The sequence below is a fragment of the Peromyscus maniculatus genome, chromosome 23 (assembly GCF_049852395.1).
Source record: "Peromyscus maniculatus bairdii isolate BWxNUB_F1_BW_parent chromosome 23, HU_Pman_BW_mat_3.1, whole genome shotgun sequence".
NCBI classification, from domain to species: Eukaryota; Metazoa; Chordata; class Mammalia; order Rodentia; family Cricetidae; genus Peromyscus; species Peromyscus maniculatus.
In genome coordinates, this window is record NC_134874.1 from 38,971,497 (window position 1) to 38,989,909 (window position 18,413).

General features: G+C 45.5%; 1 protein-coding gene across 4 annotated transcripts; it reads right to left on the minus strand.

The window, feature by feature from the left end:
• Positions 1–568: 568 nt before the first annotated feature.
• On the minus strand, positions 569–14,917 carry Znf12 (zinc finger protein 12). 4 transcript variants are annotated; one of them, XM_006982641.4, is made up of 5 exons: positions 14,631–14,917; positions 13,770–13,829; positions 9,002–9,128; positions 8,666–8,761; positions 569–4,282 (listed from the first exon to the last, which is right to left on the minus strand). In XM_006982641.4, exons 2-5 carry the CDS (start codon positions 13,782–13,784, stop codon positions 2,433–2,435), a joined length of 2,088 nt encoding a protein of 695 aa, XP_006982703.3. In that variant the 5' UTR covers positions 13,785–13,829; positions 14,631–14,917; the 3' UTR covers positions 569–2,432. The 4 variants fall into 4 exon arrangements, with proteins under 4 accessions (XP_006982703.3, XP_015856680.3, XP_042123718.2 ...); XM_016001194.3 differs by having other exon boundaries at positions 14,698–14,908; XM_042267784.2 differs by lacking the exon at positions 8,666–8,761 and having other exon boundaries at positions 14,631–14,908.
• Between the last annotated feature and the right edge of the window lie 3,496 nt (positions 14,918–18,413).

Here is an 18,413-nt window from a genome sequence, read left to right on the forward strand (position 1 = left end):
TGATGTCTGTTTCCAAAAGTTAATCTCACAAGTCAAGCTGGTCATAGTGGCTCACATCTGTATTCCCACACTTGGGAGATTAAGGCAGGAGGATCACAATAAGTTCAAGGCCTGTCAGGGCTACAACTCAACACTTGTATCTCAAAACAAACAATAAAACAAGGCCTCAGTTGGCCAAGTGCCTGCCTGACCATCATCATCAGGCTGAGTTTGATTCCCAGAACCATGTGAACCAGCTATGGTGGCGGATGGCTGTTGGTAAAGTTCCTGATGCACATGCATGATGACCCAGGTTCCATCCCCAGAATCCATATACAAAATATAACCATGGGCACTTGTAATCTCAGCAATGGGGAGCTGGAGACAGGTGGCTCCCAAGACATGCTGGGCCAGCCTAGTTTACTTGATAAACTCCAGGCCTGTTGGTGACACTGTCTTAGCAAACAGGGAGACGTTATCTGAAGGATGACACTTGAAGTTGTCCTTGGACATCCACAGACATGTGCACACCCATACACACAGGAAAATAACTTCACAGGCCAATGACAGGAGAGCTCAAGGAAGCATACACATTTGTTTCAAATTCATTTTCAATTTTCAGATTGTTTACATATGAAGTTACAGATAATAAATCTCTCTATTGACACATCAAAATAAATGATTTACCTAAAGTCCACTTCTGAATTGCATAACTCCTACAAAGTGTAATGCCACACCAGGTAGACTGTCTTGTTGTTACTAGCAGAATATTCCTAAGTCAACTGGCTTAGAAACAAATAATCTCTTAGAAAAAAACACACTACAGACATGGAGTGGCTACAGGTCATGCTGGTTTAGTGGCTCTGCGACATCATTTAGGTCCCAGGTTATTCTACTTTCTGTAATGGCCATGATTACACTGTATCCATGGTTGGGAGTCATTATCTGGCACCATATCCAGATATGGTGATGGTCACCAAGGTTGGGCTTCTTTGAGGAAACCCTTTCAGGAAATGATCTCTGCTAACCCCTCTAACTCTTTAGACTTGGGCCCAAGGCTACCAATAAAACTTATCAGGAGCGATAGCCCATATGTCAAGGAGGAATGAATACTCAGACTACAGACAAAGAGCAAGGAGGGAGTGACAGAAGGCCATGGATGATGTCTGCCACAAGCCTTATTTGTGTGTCCTCACCTCCTAGTGATGGTAGAGCAGAGAACGTTCACAACAGCAGCACAGAGACAGTGCTACCCAGCCCTTGTGCTCCACACACACTTAAGCATGTACATAAAAAAGTGAACAAACAGCAGATAGAAATGAGAATATTCTAAGTATAGTTCTTAGTTGTACAGAGTACAGTGAGTGCTAAAGCTATTTCTTGCCCTTGGAGACTTCTGGCTTAATTAAAAATGACCTATTCAGAGTTTCCTATTTTATAGATACATTTCTGTCTTCTTTGCTAGTTGAAAACAACAAAAAAAATTGGCTTCTTAGAGATGATACAATCCTGTAACAATGACCAAATGCATTTCAAAATCCAAGGAACAAGAAAAAAGCATAGTTCATAACTTTCAAATACTACTTCAGTGACAGTGCATATTAAAAAAATAACACGATGGTGAACTTAGTTAGAATGGTAATCTTACTATATGTTACAAACAAGGATACAATGCTTTTCCAAGCTGGATTAAAACTGAACATATGATTTCTGTGATTGTTACTAAACTAGGAACAAGAAACCCCAAGTTCTGTGTTCCTTGGGAACTGTTTACTAGTTTAATGCAGGAAACTTGTCTAACTAGATTGACAATTTTATATCCTGTAGTTATAGAGTGTACATATTTCTAGCAGGTTATCTTCTTTTAATTTTTACAAAATCTCCTTTAGTATTAGCAGTTTCCAAAGGAGTGCACGTTCCATTCTTTAAGTTGAGTCAATTCCCTGATAAGCAGTTTGAAGTCATGTTGAAAAGTATTTATTTAAACTCCTGTGCAGTCTGCTATGTGGTCTTTTCACAATTGTGGCTTCTGACCTGTGAACTTCCAGATGAATCTACTTCCCATGGACTTGTTCTGCTCATTTGTGTGGGCTCTCTGATCAAGGATCCTTTGGTATGTGGAGTGTGGTTCTGGGAGCACTGAACACCAAAGTCTGCAGTTTAAGTCCCTATGTAAAATGCTGCATTTAACACAATCCTCCCATGTACTTTAACTCGTCTCTAGGTTATCTATAATGTTTAATACCATATAATGCAATAGAAAGTTGTTATATTGTACTACATAGAAAAAATTCTGTATATATTCAGTACAGATAAAACCTTTTTCCTAAGTAGTTCTGGTTGGTTGATTCCTCAGATATGGAACCTATGGGTGCTGAGGGCCAATTGTACAATTGGGCTCCACTCTGGACAGGAGTTTCTAGTTCACTGAGGTGGTCAGCTGAAGTCTGACTTTAAAGGAGCCTTCCCACATCAACTACGTTCCCATTCCCTCTTCTATGAATTCTCTGATGGCTATTGAATGCCGACTTGTGGTAGAACTTCTTCCCACATTCAGTACATTCATAGGGCTTCTCTCCTGAGTGGGTTCTGTAATGCACAGTGAGGTATGACATCCGAGAGAAGGCTTTCCCACATTCATTACATTCAAAGGGCTTTTCTCCTGAATGAATCCTATGATGTATAGTGAGATATGACATCTGAGAAAAGCATTTTCCACATTCATAACATTCATAGGCTTTTTCTCCTGTATGTGTTCTCTGATGTCTGTTAAGTGCTGAATTCTGGCAGAAGGTTTTCCCACACTCACTACATTCATAGGGTTTCTCTCCTGAATGAATTCTATGATGTATAGTGAGGTATGACATCTGAGAGAAGAACTTTCCACATATGTAACATTCATAGGGTTTCTCCCCTCTATGAATTCGCCGGTGCCTACAAAGGGCTGAATTTTGGTAGAAGGTTTTCCCACATTCACTACATTCATAGGGTTTCACTCCTGAATGAGTTCTATGATGTACAGTGAGGTATGACAACTGTGAGAATAATTTCCCGCACTCATTACATTCATAAGGCTTTTCTCCCGTGTGTACTCTCTGATGTCTCATGAGGGCCGAGTTCAGATAGAAGGTTTTCCCACATTCTGTACACTCATAGGGTTTCTCTCCTGAATGTGTTCTGTAGTGAACAGTGAGGTATGACAGCCTGGAGAAGAACTTCCCACACTCGTTGCACTCATAGGGCTTCTCTCCTGTGTGTGTCCTCGTGTGGGTTGTGAGGGTGGACTTGCGGCAGAAGCATTTCCCACACTCACTGCACTTGTAGAGTTTTACGCCTGTGTGGATTTTCTGGTGATCATTAAGTGCTGACTTCTGAGAGAAAGTCTTCCCACAGTCCTGGCAAACATAGGGCCTCTCTCCTGAATGTGTCCTCTGGTGCTGTGTGAGGTGTGTCTTCTGGCAAAAGGATTTCCCACAGTAGCTACATTCATAGGGCTTTTCTCCCGAGTGAGTTCTCTGGTGCTGAATGAGGTGTAACTTCTGGTAGAAGTTTTTCCCACATTCATTACATTCGTAGGGCTTCTCCCCTGTGTGGGTTCTCTGATGCACAGTGAGGGTTCCCTTCTGGCAGAAGGATTTCCCACACTGATTACACTTAAAGGGTTTCTCTCCTGTGTGAGTTCTCTGATGTATAATGAATTTGGACTTTTTACAGAAGGACTTCCCACATTCATGGCACTCATAGGGTTTCATTTCCATGGGAGAACTCTGGTGGACACTGAGGTCTGACATCTGAAGAAAAGTTATTTCAGATTCATTCCAATCATAGGGCTTCTCTTCCATGTGATTAAGAAAAACCGTGTTCTTTGGGAAGGATTTCTGGCACTCAACATATTCAAAGGGCTTCTCCAAAATATGAATTTTCTGATAAATATTTTCTTCACTTAGAGTGTAATCATCTTCATTCTGACTAAATTCGTAAGAATCATCTCCTGGATGTGTTTTCTCAAGCTTAATGTGGAGGAGTGATTTCCCACATCCTGCACACACATTGGGCTTCATTTTTGCATAGCTTCCATCGCTACTAATGAATTCGGAGATGCACGTCAAGCTCTTTTCACAGGAGTCACACTTAGGTATGACTTCTCTTGAAGGGACAAGTGTTGTTTCTTCATTAATGGCTTGGCCAGCCATATCACCTGTCTTTTCAACTATGCTTCTGTAGTCGAACACAGTTGACCACGACTGTTTCTCTTCATCTCCCTGGACTTTCTCCATCAGGTCATTCTCTTGCCAGATTTCATCTGAAGAAAGGCAAATGAACCCATGTTTGTTCATTTTCTTACATAACACATGGTCTGACACTGATACGCAGCCTCTCATTTGGAGTCTAGCGTCACATCCTGATAGTATCCACCCTGTTTACTCGTTTGGAATAACATAGCAGATCTCCACTGGCGGGGAAGGACAGTAAACCGATAAAACATAGCCCCTTTATCTGGGTTACTTTGTAATATTTTGTTCACAGAGCAGTGACTGGTAAAAAAAAGGGATGCTGGATGGAAGGAGTCACAGCAAAGGGGGAGCCTTCAGGACAGTAGGAGCACCACTGCACAAGAGAGAGCAAGATACAGGAGACAAGGACTCGGGCTGGGGACTGACAAGCACTTGGCTGCACATCACTTCACACGGGGCGGGGGTCCAGACTCAGGCATCGCTGACTACATCGACCACGTGTGCCACTTTCTCTGATTTGTATCCTTCCATACTATTTGTTTTTTTGCATTCCACACACGGTGTCATGTGAGTTTTATACCTAAATTTTTCTTGTGTTTAGAACCTGAGACCCAGACTTCCCCTCTAAGCTTCACTTAGAAGGTGAGTTCTGGAACACCAATGTGAACAGGAAGGATCAAAGGGCACAGAAAAAGATGTCATCCTCTAGAAGCTTTGATTTATTAAAAAAAAAAAAAAAAAGGACCCTGCCACTGCTGAAGTTGGAGACTGAACTCACTCTGGACATGAAATGTACTTCTGTTCCTAGCTGGGCCTGCACTACATGAACTGATGTGGAAACCCAGGAAAGCCGTTTAACACCCTCGATGGTCACTATCCCACCTGTCAGCAGGAAGTGATGGGCTTTATCTCACACGACAGCGTGTGGTACAAAACACATAGTCAAGATGACCTGGGCAATTACTTTTCCCACTTTCAATCTACCAATAATTTCTTTAGCCCCCTATGTTGGTTTGAATGAGTTGTCCCCCAAAAGTCTTGAGCATTTAAATACTTGGTCCCTAGTTGGTGGCTGTTTGGGGAGATTAGGAGGTGTGGCCTTCCTGAAGGAAGTATGACACTAGAAGCTTTCATGTTTCAAAAGACTCTTGCCATTTTGAGTGCTCTTACTCTCTTTCTGTATGAGGACTGCGATGTGAGCTCTTAGCTGCTGCTCTTGCTTGCCTGCTGCCATGCTCCTGATGTGACATTGATGGACCATTATCGTTCTGGAACCATAAGGCCCCAAATGAACTTTCTTCTGTAAGTTGCCTTGGTCACGGTGTTTTACCACGGCAGCAGGAAAGAACCAGCAGACCCTGCTGCAGTTTCTGAGTTCTGAACGGGAGTGAGTTTTACTCAGTGTGTGCAGTTTCTGAGTTCTGAACGGGAGTGAGTTTTACTCAGTGTGTGCAGTTTCTGAGTTCTGAATGGGAGTGAGTTTTACTCAGTGTACAAACCTTCGGAAGCATGTCCCTCAGCGTGCTCTTCCAATGGTGATTTCTGTTTCCACTTATCTTAGAAATTATGGGATGGGCTTATTTCACTTGATGTCATGCATATCATCACGTCACACATTATTAATCTTATTCTTCTTATAGCCTCCCAGAATCCACCAGTGTCAAAAATCAACACTGTCCCACCTAGACTCAATAACGACTCAAAGCCAGGATGAGTCATAACTGAAAACATTCTTTTCCAGGAAAAATAAGCTATTAACTGAACAAAGTGGGTCACGCGATACAGACCACAGTGCCATGGCCTTATGCAAGGATTTCTGGGCTATCACACAAATTCATGGCATATCAGCATCCACAAGTCTCTGCTCCCACTGCTTTCCTGCTTGACATCTTGCCTACCTTTACTGCAGAGAGAAGAGCGATACTGGAGTAATGATAAGAGTTGGGAAGGAAAAGAACTCTCTGGGGTGGAAACCTGCACTCGGACTTAAAAACCTTACTACACAGGGAAACACAGCCTGTCCTAAGGAAATGTAAGGCTGCAAAGATGAAAACCCCATGATGAGAAGACGCTAAGACCATGGACCAAATGCAGTTAGTGAGGGTTTCAGGACGCTCTTGCAGCGAGTACAGAGCCATTGCTGTGTTAAGCCTCTGGAGACAAGGAACTTAAATAGATTTACTTTGTAAAGGATCAACTGGATACTTCAGATGAAGTCTTTCCAAGGCAATCAGGATTAACAGTAGCCCAGGCACATTTCATGCTTACATTAAAACTGTCTAGAAGGTAAAGCAAGATATTTCCTAAGGGAAAAACACCCAGTCAATCTGGAGACCTGTACTACCTGATGAGTAGATGTTCTTAGAGCCTCTCTGAGGGTCATGGTGGTAAATGAGCAGAGTTCAACTGAGTAATTAGGGGAGATAGGGACAGTGCTCAGCAACTCTAAGCTGGAAGAGTTCATGATCAATTTTCACACACAGCAAGAACGAGAGAAACACACACTGATACCAGAGAAAATACAGCGCAATTGCCATGCTAGCGTGAGTCTGCAGAGAAACACACAGGCAAACAAAAGCCTCAGATTTGAGAGTGGGGAAGCCCTCTGAGAAATCATGAAGCCAGGGGACACAGGCAGGACAAAACCCTTCCTAGATACCTTAAGGTGGAAAGACAAAAAAATCCAATGTCATATATGTCCACAACACAACAGAACATCATTCCCAACATCACTGGGAATAAAAGAACTAGTATGAGGCTAAGAGAAAAACAAGTATTTTGAAAGAGAGATAGAGACCCAAGTCTGCAGGAGCTAAACACCATAGAACTGGGTTTCCAGAGGACAAGAAGACATGCCCATAGAGGCAAGGAGAGGCCAGGATCAAATGGTTTAGGACATGGATTTTGTAAACTGACCTCAAAGACAATAAAGAGGTGGAAGGTAAAATGGCTCACTGGGTAAAGAAGCTTGCTGAAAACCTAGCAATCTCTAAAGCCCACATGAAGGAAAGACTGACTCCACAAAGTTGTCCAATGACCTCAGAAGCATGAATTAGAGGGGCTGGAGAGATGGCTTATCAGTTAAGAGCATCGGTTGCTCTTCCAGAGGACCTGGGTTAGATTCCTAGCACCCAGATAGCTCTTCACAGCCACCTGCAACTCCAGTTGAGGACAGCCAACCCCTCCTGTCCTCCACAGGCACTGCACACACATGGTGTGCAGATACACATGCAGGCAAAACACACATATAAGATAAAGGTTAAAAAAAGCCAGGCGGTGGTGGCGCATGCCTTTAATCCCAGCACTTGGGGGCAGAGGCAGGTGGATCTTTGGGAGTTCGAGGTCAGCCTGGGCTACAGAGTGAGTTCTAGGAAAGGCGCAAAGCTACACAGAGAAACCCTGTCTCGAAAAAACCAAAAAAAAAAAAAAAAAAAAAAAAAAAAAAAAAAAAAAATCTGTGGCTGGGTGGTGGTGGCGCACAACTTTAAGCCCAGCACTTGGGAGGCAGTGGCAAGTGGATCTCTGTGAGTTCGAGGCCAGCCTGGTCTACAGAGCAAGATTCAGGACAGGCACCAAAACTACACAGAGAAACCCTGTTTCAACTCCTCCACCCCCCTCCAAAAAAGAGCCTGTGATGGCTAACATTGTCAATCATCTAGAAGTCAAGCCTCTAGGCAACCCTGTGGGGATCATCCTGATGAGGTTGGAGTACCTGATGGCCATGTTTGGAGTACCAGGCCCAGGCTAGGATTCTGGACTGAATAAAAATGAGAAAGCAAGCTGTGCACCAGCAAGCATCACTCTCTGCCTGACTGTGGATGCAGTGTGAGCAGAGTATGAGCAGCTGCCTCAAAGTCCTGCTGCTGTGACTTCCAAACTATGATGGGTTGTGCACACCCTGGAGCTGTGAGCCAAAAAAGACCTTTTCTCCTTAAGTTCCTTTGGTGAGAGTTTATCACAGCCACAGGAGAATGACTAATACAGAGCTCAAAGCAGTTCACGGTCAGAGAGAATGAAAACAAAACCAAGAGGGGTTAACAACCTAAGAGCTGAAGAAGGTTGTTAATTGACAATACACTTATGAGCACATAACACAAGAAAATGATGATAATGGGTGACTCAAAATGGAACATGCAAGGTTTAGAGGGAAAGGAACTGACTTCATCTGTGCAGCCCTGGCTGGCCTCGAACTCACAGAGATCCACCTGCCTCTGCCTCCTGGGTGCTGGGATTAAAGGTGTGCGCCCCTCACAGCCAGCTAGGAATCTTTGATTCTGGATATTGGTAACCAGGGAGAAAGTCTCCATAACTATATATTTTCATGCGGAAGGAAGAAACCTGTAGGAGTGACTAACTACCTTCAGTAACTTCTAAAGTGTGGGATGATCAGAATGTTTCTGGGAGAAACTCCCCAGTTACCATCATCTGCCTCTCTGCCTCCACTAACACACCTGGACAGCTCTGAGGTGAGAATGCTTCTTCTCCTACCCATGGCTCGTCTCCTTGTTCCAACTTGATGATAACATCCGGTTTGATAATGTGATACCCTGTTAATGAGAAATGAAAAACAACTTGAGCCTGCCTGCATGCCTTCAGGGCTCCTATCATGAGGGGCAAGTGCCTCTGTACCAACTGTGTGGCACAAGAGCCCTAGAGCTTTATTTTCACAGAAAGGCCAATCAGAAGAAACCACTCACAATCATCCCACAGAATTCAAAATCAAAGTCATCAACTCTTTAGTGACTTTAAAGGCATCCCCAGCAGCTCAGACGGCAGCTGGTCCTCACCTATGGAGACGAGGTTGCTGTAGTTCTCCAGCATCACATCCCTGTATGTTGTCTTCTCCTCAGGGCCCAGCTGCTGCCACTCCTCCTGGGTGAAGGCCACAGCCACATCCTTGAATGACAGTGGGCCCTGCAACAATATGGTCAGAATTCGATCACAAGGAACAGGCATCTGAAGACAAGCTCTTCCCAAGCTCACTGGTGCTGCTAACCACGAACACTGTGTGTTTTATTTTGTATTACAGACCGTGAAAGGAAAGCACGCCTATCAAAACACACTGCCTCGGGGCCAGAGAAGCGGCTCAGTGGTGAAAGCACCTGGAGCACAAGTGTGAGTACCAGAGTTAGGGGTCCAGAAACCCAGGTAAATGCCAGGCAGGCACGGCAGCCCCTCTGTGGTTCCAATCTTGGAAGTCAAGACAGGGTTCTCCAGAGGAAGCTGGCTAGCAAGACTAGCCATACTGGAGAATTCTGGGTTTGACTAAGAGATCCTTCCTCAATGAATAAAGTAGAAGGGTGAGTGATGGTTCCCAACACCAACCCTGGGCCCCTACATGCACTCACACACAAGCAACACTGTATATATACACAAATACACATAGTACACACACATAAAAAGTAGAAAGAAAAACCCCAACTGCCTTGGGACTCATTTATTCACATTAAGAAAGCACTGGGCTTGAACTGCAAGCCAGGAACAATGCTGGCTGTCAGGGACCCAAGAACATCAGAAACAGTTCCCACCGCCGAGGAGCTCAGACCCGAGGGACACCCATGCAATCCTAGGTGCACCCTACTTTTGGAACACTCTCCACCTTGTCTCCAGTACATGAACAATGTTGGTGCCCCCACCCTTTCCTTCCCTGACTATTTTCTCATGTCCTCTGCTAGTTCTTCTTTCCCCCAGGTTCCCAGAGCACTGACTGCTTTGATGGAGAGCCTGCCTGGATTCATGGATCGTTTAACTGCTCTCCATGTACAAACACTGCACAAATTATCATCACCAGTCCAAGTCTCTCTCCTACACTCTAGACACATATGCCCCAGATTCTTTTTTTTTTTTTTTTTTTTTTGGTTTTTTGAGACAGGGTTTCTCTGCGTAGCTTTGCGCCTTTCCTGGAGCTCACTTGGTAGCCCAGGCTGGCCTCGAACTCACAGAGATCCGCCTGGCTCTGCCTCCCGAGTGCTGGGATTAAAGGCGTGCGCCACCACCGCCCGGCCGCCCCAGATTCTTCAACACAGCATTCTCCACTGCAGAGTCCCTCAATCAAGCCCAGAACTTGGTGACATGGCTAGTCTTCCTAGGATCCCCTTGTCTCTTCCTTCCAAGGCTGTCACACTCATTTGGTATTTTTATGGGTTCCTGGAAATCTGAACTCCAGTTCACAACTTAAGGGACAAGTGCTTTAACCACAGAGCTATGTCCTCAGCGCCTCAAACTTCCTTTTAGTGCTTAACTTTTTTTGTTTGTTTTTGTTTTTCTGCACAGGGTTTCTCTGTGCAGTTTTGGAGCCTGTCCTGGATCTCGCTCTGTAGACCAGGCTGGCCTCAAACTCAGAGATCCACCTGGCTCTGCCTCCTGAATGTTGGGCTTAAAGGCGTGCGCCACCACCGCCCGGCTAGTGTTTAGCTTTTGAACAAACTGTTTCATTCACAAACACATCAACACTACAACTGCCTCCTGCCATAGCATCACCTCTACCTGTGACGTTAGTGGGTATCATGGGCTCTATGGGAAGCGCTTAGCACAGTGAAGTAGATTTCAGTGGTGTCTAAGTTATTGTCGGTTATTGACTATATAATAATATATTATTATCACATATATAATATATGTATTATTATAAATATACATTAACCATACAACAAAGATGTTTCAAGCCAATGACCTGTAAGCTAGTTTTCAGGAGAGGAAGAAAGATGTGAAATTATTGCTTTGGGAAAGAAATGGAAATGACAGAGCATCTTATAAATAAATACACAAGGGCGAGCAAGATGGCTCAGCAGGTGAAGGAGCTTGCCACCAAATCTGGTGACCTGAGTTTAGTCCCCGTGACCTGACTCTGGAAGTTGTCCTTTAACCTCCACACACCTAACATGGCCTGTACACACCTACAAAATAATTAGACAAAACAAAACAAAAAAGACAACAAAAATTCCACCAACCCAAACAGTAAGATGTGAGCTGACAGAACCTCTCTTATATTAAAAGCACCTAGGGGCCAGCTCTTTACTGAGAACATAGTCAGGATAAACTTACTACGCTATTCATACCTCCAAAGATATTCCCAATCTGTGTGTTTCTATTTGAGACTCTCCCACTAAGGGCACCTCAGTGAGCTCCTGGGAAGGAATATGCTATTTGGAGAATGCCAGTATCCAGGAGAGTACACTGGCATTTGCCAGTGAATAATGACTCCTAATTAATAAGTAACTCTAGCCAAAGGGAAGAAAGGTTATTCGAGGGTCTGTCACTTAACTTCTTGGGACACTGAAAGTCATCACCAGAGCCAGGGGTGGTGGCATACGCCTGTAACTTTCGGCTGAAGAGGGGGATCAAGAGCTCAGGAGTGGCCTGAGTGACATACCAAGACCCCCTTTCAAACCAACCAATGATGCAAAAACAAAGAAATTAAAGCCAACAAAGAAAACTACTCAGACTGAATGTGGTGATGGAAAATAGGATCATTTTGAATAAACTGCATCCTTCTAGGCTGGACAATGGACCAATGAATGGAAAGGACAGGAGAAGACACAACGATGGGCAGGAAAGACTGAGTTATTTGATTCGACAGTCTATTGGGTGTTGTAGGGACAGAGTCCACAGAGATGCTCAGCAGGCAACTGGCTGATCCACAGGTGAACCAGCACGGAGCTACTGGCTAATGCCAAGAGAGCGAGATCAGGGCAGGGTTAAGAAGAAATTCTAAATCCAGGAAGAGGGCAGCAAGACAGAAACTGACAGAGACTGGAGACAGGAGGGGTCAATAGGAGGTGCACGCCTATGCGCCTGTGTGTGTGTGTGTGTGTGTGTTAGAATACTGTAGAGAGAGAGAGAGAGAGAGAGAGAGTGTGTGTGTGTGTGTGTGTGTTAGAATACTATAGAGAGCAAAAAGGCCTTCTGCACACAGATAAGCACTGGAGAAGCCAGGATAGTTAAACATGGAGTTTACCTCTTCAGTGGACTGAGGTAGCTGCTCTCCCTGGAACGCTAGCAATGATGTCGTTTTACAAGCTGGCCATCCTTTGCTGTCTGCTGAGACAGGCTCTGCCGGCATCTCCCAGAATTCACATTTTTACTTGTCCAAGACCTTTGCCCCTAAATCTTGAGCACCACAAACTCCATTCTTATGAGTGATATAACTTGTGTTTGACAATAGCCTGAGAGACTTCTATGCCATCTTAGGGCCAGGCCAATGCCGACACCCACAGATGTTGTTTATCTCAGTCAAGCTCCCTGGACCCTAAATCTTGGGCATTATCTGAGTCAACAGTACCCATTCTTGTGAAAGAGGCCAGATGTACTTTATGAGGAATCTTAATGTAAACATGCCTTAAATTGTTGTGCACTTGGGACTAAATTATTATCTTTTTGCAAAAGTTTTTTGAATACTTTTTTTTTCAAAAATTGTGCTGTGCTTAAATATGGCTAAAGTAAAATGATATGGGCCAGTGCTGTGGGATGTTCTGTATGTTAAATGTGTTGCTCTGACTGGTTAATAATAAAACACTGATTGGCCAGTAGCCAGGCAGGAAGTATAGGTGGGACAAGGAGAGAGGAGAATTCTGGGAAGGGAAGGCTGAGGCAAGGAGACGCTGCCAGCCACCATGAGAAGATGTTAAGATACCGGTAAGCCACAAGCCATGTGGAGACTTATAGATGAATAGAAATGGGTTAATTTAAGATATAAGAACAGTTAGCAATGAGCCTGCCACGGCCATACAGTTTGTAAGCAATATAAGCCTCTGTGTGTTTACTCGGTTGGGTCTGAGCGGCTGGGGGACTGGTGGGTAAGAGAAATTTGTCCTGACCGTGGGCCAGGCAGGACTAAGAAAACTCTAGCTATAGGCCAGACTCTAGAAGTCCTGGTCTATTGCTGGCTACAATAAAATCAGGCTGAGCTGAGTTTTGTTCTTGTTTCTTCATGGACCGTTTTTCCCCCTGCCTGCTGTAAAGCCTGCAGAGGAATCACCCCAGAATACCACTGCAGAGTTGGGACTATAGGTCAGTTCAAGGGTGCCCTCCACCATGGAGAATAACCCAAGGCAGGAGGAGCTTGAAGCAGACAGTCACATCGAATCCACAACCGGGAAACAGAGAGTGAGGAAAGCATGCTTGCGGGTACTCGTCATCTTCTCCAATTTATGCAGCCCAGGATGACCAGGGAATGGTCTTGCCCATGATAAAATGAGCTTCCCTACATCAGTGAATGTAATCAAGATACCCACCCAACACACACACACACACACACACACACACACACACACACACACACACACACAGGCATTCCCAGAGGCCATCTCCCACATGTCTCTAAATCTGGTCAAGGTGACAACTACCCCACCATAAGGACTTCTTTAAAGACCATGCTACCTATAGATATGAGCACAACAAAAATGCTTACTATTGTTCATTACTGTTTTGTCTGATCCTTTTATCTATTCCTATTTTTATCTATTTTCTCTTTTAAAGTCTGAACTGTTCTTTGCCTCTTCGAGTGCAGTAGACCAAATTAGACAATAGAGATGTAAACAGAAACAAAACAAAACTTACCAAGGATGTATTCATCTTCTGCTGCTGAAGGAAAAGTCTGGAGAAGTACTAGAGTCGGGTCTGGGGAAGGAAAAACAAAGCCATTATGAGCGATATGGCAAGGGGGAATCTCCTATACAAAAATCTACCAGAACATTCCAAGAAGGAAACCTATGGGTGGTGATCTCATTGGTTTTCAGAAAGGACTGGAGAACTGTAACCATGCATGGGGAATGAATGAGTGCCACTATCAAGGTGAACTAACACGAAATGCCAGTTCAACAAATTACATTGTTTAAGAGGGATACAAAAGATTACTCACAGGCTGCTCTGAAAACATTACAGTTAACCTGGTGTGGGGGGTGTATTTGTATAAAATTAAGTGATATTGTGAGTGAGACTTGAATACTGCAGAAGGAACGCTGCCTGGTAACACTCCTACTAAAAAAACCTCAGGGTGACCTCGGCTAAGTCACCACCTCATCAACAGAGGCAAAAACGAACTTGCCCTCAGCTAGACTATATGATGCTGCAGGGACAGTCTCGGGGGAACCAAGCAGACAGAGCAAGGGTGCCCATGGGCGCCGAGGGACACTCGTCACACTCTGAAGCGATGAGCGGAAGGGGTGTCGAGTGAGGCTGGCGTGTGGACAGCGCCTTCGCAGCTCAGGTCGCTAACCGTTCCTTTCTAGGCCCGCCCGCCTCGTCCTCGGACAATCAACGCTGCCCAAAGTGGTGCAGCCAACCCTGCTCTCAGCCCGACCACTGCGACCATCCCGGATCCCGCATGCTAAGGGAAGAAGAGCGCAGAGGCTTTGCGCAGGCGCTGATCGCTCCGTCCCCGTCCGGTATCCCCCCCCACCCCCCAACGCGCCCCCGTACCTCCAACCAGCAATCAGCCAGACCCAGCCTCCTTCCCAAGGCCCTGATCTGCATCCTCAGGCCTCACCTAGGAGGCCGCGCCGGGCCCGGGTCTGGACGCCCCTGTCAGCCCGGCCTTCGGCCTCCCCGGCCTGCACAGCCGTGCCCGCCCGCTGCGGACCGGGACGCTCCAGCCTCGGTCCCTCAGGCTCCGCTACTCCAGCTCGCACAAGCGTAAGCTGCGGGAGCGAGGGCAGAAACACAGCCCGCAGGAAGCCAGGGCGGCGCAGCGGTCGTGCGCATGCGCGAGCTCGCAGGCAGGCCGAGGTGCGCACGCGCAGCAGCGTCCCCCCCAAAATAGCCTAGTCCCAGGGGGGTCTCCCTCATTCCCAGAAGTCTAGGCGCCGCTGATTCTAGGGACCGTCACACAAGTGTCTTCCTCGTCTCCGCAAGCTGAGAGCAACAGTAACTCCGGGCCTGGCGGTTGCTCTCGCATTTGTCCTCACTCCCTCTAAGCCTCCAGAACGGGCCCGAGGGGTTATGTCATCAAGGCACCACGCCCACTCCTGGCCCGGGGCTTTTAAGTAAAAGGCACAGTCTGACAGATAACTGTTTGTCGTGCTGTGTTAACCGAAGTATTAGAAGTTTCCATAAAACACCAAGTACAAGAAATGGCTAGCAATTCTTTCCAAAGAAGGGAGAGAAGACAAAAATAGTGGTTTTTCTGGATCACACAAGAATTCATAAAAGTTCTAAAGCAACCTAATAAGTCCTCTCCCAGAGGACCTGAGTTCAATTCCCAGCACCCACATGGCAGCTCACACCTGTCTGTAACTCCAGTTCCAGGGGACCTGATACCCTTACACAGACATACATACAAGGAAAACCACTGATGCACATAAAATAGAATAATAATAATAATAAAAAGATTTCGATGTGTACAGACAGAACAAGGGTCGCCAGTCAACAGGCTGAGACCCTTCTCCTCTGCTCAGATAGGAACTGGGTAAGCAATGAGCAGCTCAACCAGTGCCAGCATCCCAGGCTCTTGTGTGCCCACGGTCTGCTGGCTGGACCAGCAGGCCGAGGGGCTTTTGGCTTCAAGTCCTGACCTAGAGGTCTATTGTGCCCGGCTTTAGAAACTAGAGACTTAATGTCCTGGCCTTTAACCCATTGGTGGCCTTGGCACTTGGCAGATGTTGTAATATATGAACTCCAGCAGCAGCAGCAGCAGGTAGCAACTGTGCCTGCTAGTGCTACTGATCTTGAATAGACTCAGGTGTTGTGACTCCATACAACGGCCATGAGTGTTACAGCTATTTAGTCCAAGGTATGCTGTAGTGGGTAGCCATTCCAGCTTGGATCTGGAAGTTCCAACCCCCATTGAGACTCTGGCAACTGTCACGCCTATGAGGCGGGGCCAGGGGAGGCACCTGGAGACCCTAGAGCTGGATGGGCAAGAGCTCTCTCTGTGCGCCCTCTCTGTGCCGGGACGCTGAACGGCGAAGATGGACTGTGCAGAGCTCCGGAGAACACCGCTGAATTGCGATACACCTTCCCCAGACCCTGTGACCTACCTTTCACTTAATTTGTGAGTTACGCCACTAAATAAATATCCTTTTAGTTACGTGGAGTGGCCAAAATAATTTCTCCAATAGTATGCCCTTAGCCATTAATGCTTGGCAGCTCCCTGGTTCACTGCCAGCAACTGAGAGCTCACTGTTTCTTGTCTGTAGCTCCTCATTGCCTTCTATCCTATTCAGCCTCAGCTCCCCCAGGCTCTTGCTGTCTCTACTCCTGTCGTCCCTTGTAGTTAATGCTTGCTTTTCACTGCCATTTTCAAATAATCTCTTCATCATATCACCAGCTCAGTCACTGAACTGATGAGAAGGATGAGAAGCAGGCAAAGACCACTGGAGAGAAGACTTTCATGGAGCCTGATGTTGCAGCATGGGTCACAATGGCTGCTTCTGTTCACGGGGGCTTGTGATTGCAAAAGGGTTCTTAGAAAGCTGGGGTTCGCTGGCACGTTGGAGAGGATGAACCAGAGGATTGTGAGTTTGAGGCCAGTGTGGGCAACATAATGAAATGTTCATGGAGGGAGGGGAGGTGGGAAAAACAGGGAGCAAGAGGGAGAGAGAGAGAAGGAGGGAGGGAGAGAAGGAGAGAGGAAAGGAGACAGAAGCTGTTTGAGACAGTGGTGTCCAGGATAGTGGCTTTTGGAAGTAGAAATGTGTTTCAACAGCCAACGTCTGTGAATGCTGTGCAGCTTCCTTTAGGGGGCTGTGGCGTGTTCAAAGCAGCGAAGCTTCTAAGAAGGTGTTCCTGCTGCCCTGAGGGCAGTCCACCAAACTGATTAGCTAATAGTATTCTGCTTGACACACTCAGGAAGAGGCTAGCAGCTACCAATTAGGGAAGCAAATACTTAGCTTATCTAAAGAAAAAAAAAACATTAAGATGGGTGCTTATAATAAAGCTTTATTGTAAAAAAAAAAAAAAAAAATAAAGCTTTATTGTTAACATTAATAGTCATTCAATACTATTTAATAATGTTCTATACTCAGTCTATACTCAGCTAAATACCCATTGAGAGAGTTGATGATTCTATTTGCTCCAAAAGTATTTCATGTGTGTGTGTGTGTGTGTGTGTGTGTGTGTGTGTGTCTGTATTTGTGTTTGTGTGTTTTAGTATGTGTTTTTGTGATCATGTGCATACCCTAAGGTCTTCATATTGAACTCGGAGCTCACCAGTGTGGTTAAGAAAGTTGGACAGTGGATCCCAGGAATCTGCCCATCTCTGCCTCTCACCACTGGGTCCACACTGCACCCAGCTCTTTCCTGGGTCCTGGGGATCCAAACTTGGCTCCTCACACTCGTGCAGCAGTCGCTTTGCCAGCAGCAGACTAAGCCATCTCTCCAGCTCCCTGTTTCACAAACGTTTCTATTATGAATTTTCTCACAGAAATATTGTAATAAAATGGAAAGAGGTTCTGGTGAGATGACTCAGCTGGTAGAAATATTTGCTGAGCAAGCCGGACAACCTTACTTAGATCCGTAGAATCTGTGTAAATGTGAGTGGAGAGAACCAACTCCACAAAGAAGTCTTTTGACCCACAACTACACACTGTGGCTTGTGCGTGCCATAATATTCACTCACCTGCATTTACACACGTACTTCATAGACACACAAATAGTATTTTTAAAAAAGACTTAATTATTTATTATGTATACAGTGTTCTGCCTGCATCTATGCCTGCAGGCCAGAAGAGGGCACCAGATCTCATTACGGATGGTTTTGAGCTACCATGTGGCTGCTGGACATTGAACTCAGGACCTCTGGAAGAGCAGCCACTGCTCTTAACAGCTGAGCTATCAACAAATAGTATTTTTAATAAATAAATAATTTGAAGATGCACTCACAAAACTACATAAATATGCAATGTCTGCTACGCCAATGAAGGTAGGTGTGTGTGTGTGTGTGTGTGTGTGTGTGTGTGTGTGTGTGTGTTCATGAGGATTAAACCTAGGGTCTTGCATATGCTAGGCAGGCACTCCACCACTAAGCTACGTCCAGCCCTATTTTTGTTTCCTTGTTTTCTTTCTGTTTTGAGGCGGCTCACTAAGTTACCCAGAACCCACTCTGGAACCTAGGTAGGCCTTGAACCTGCAATCCTGAGTGGCTGCCATTACAATCCTGCACTAGCAGATCCAACTTCTTAAGGAATTTTTAAACAAACAATTGACATGGAGTGGGGCTGGAGAGGTGGCTTAGCAGTTAAGAGCATGCACTGCTTTTCCTGATGC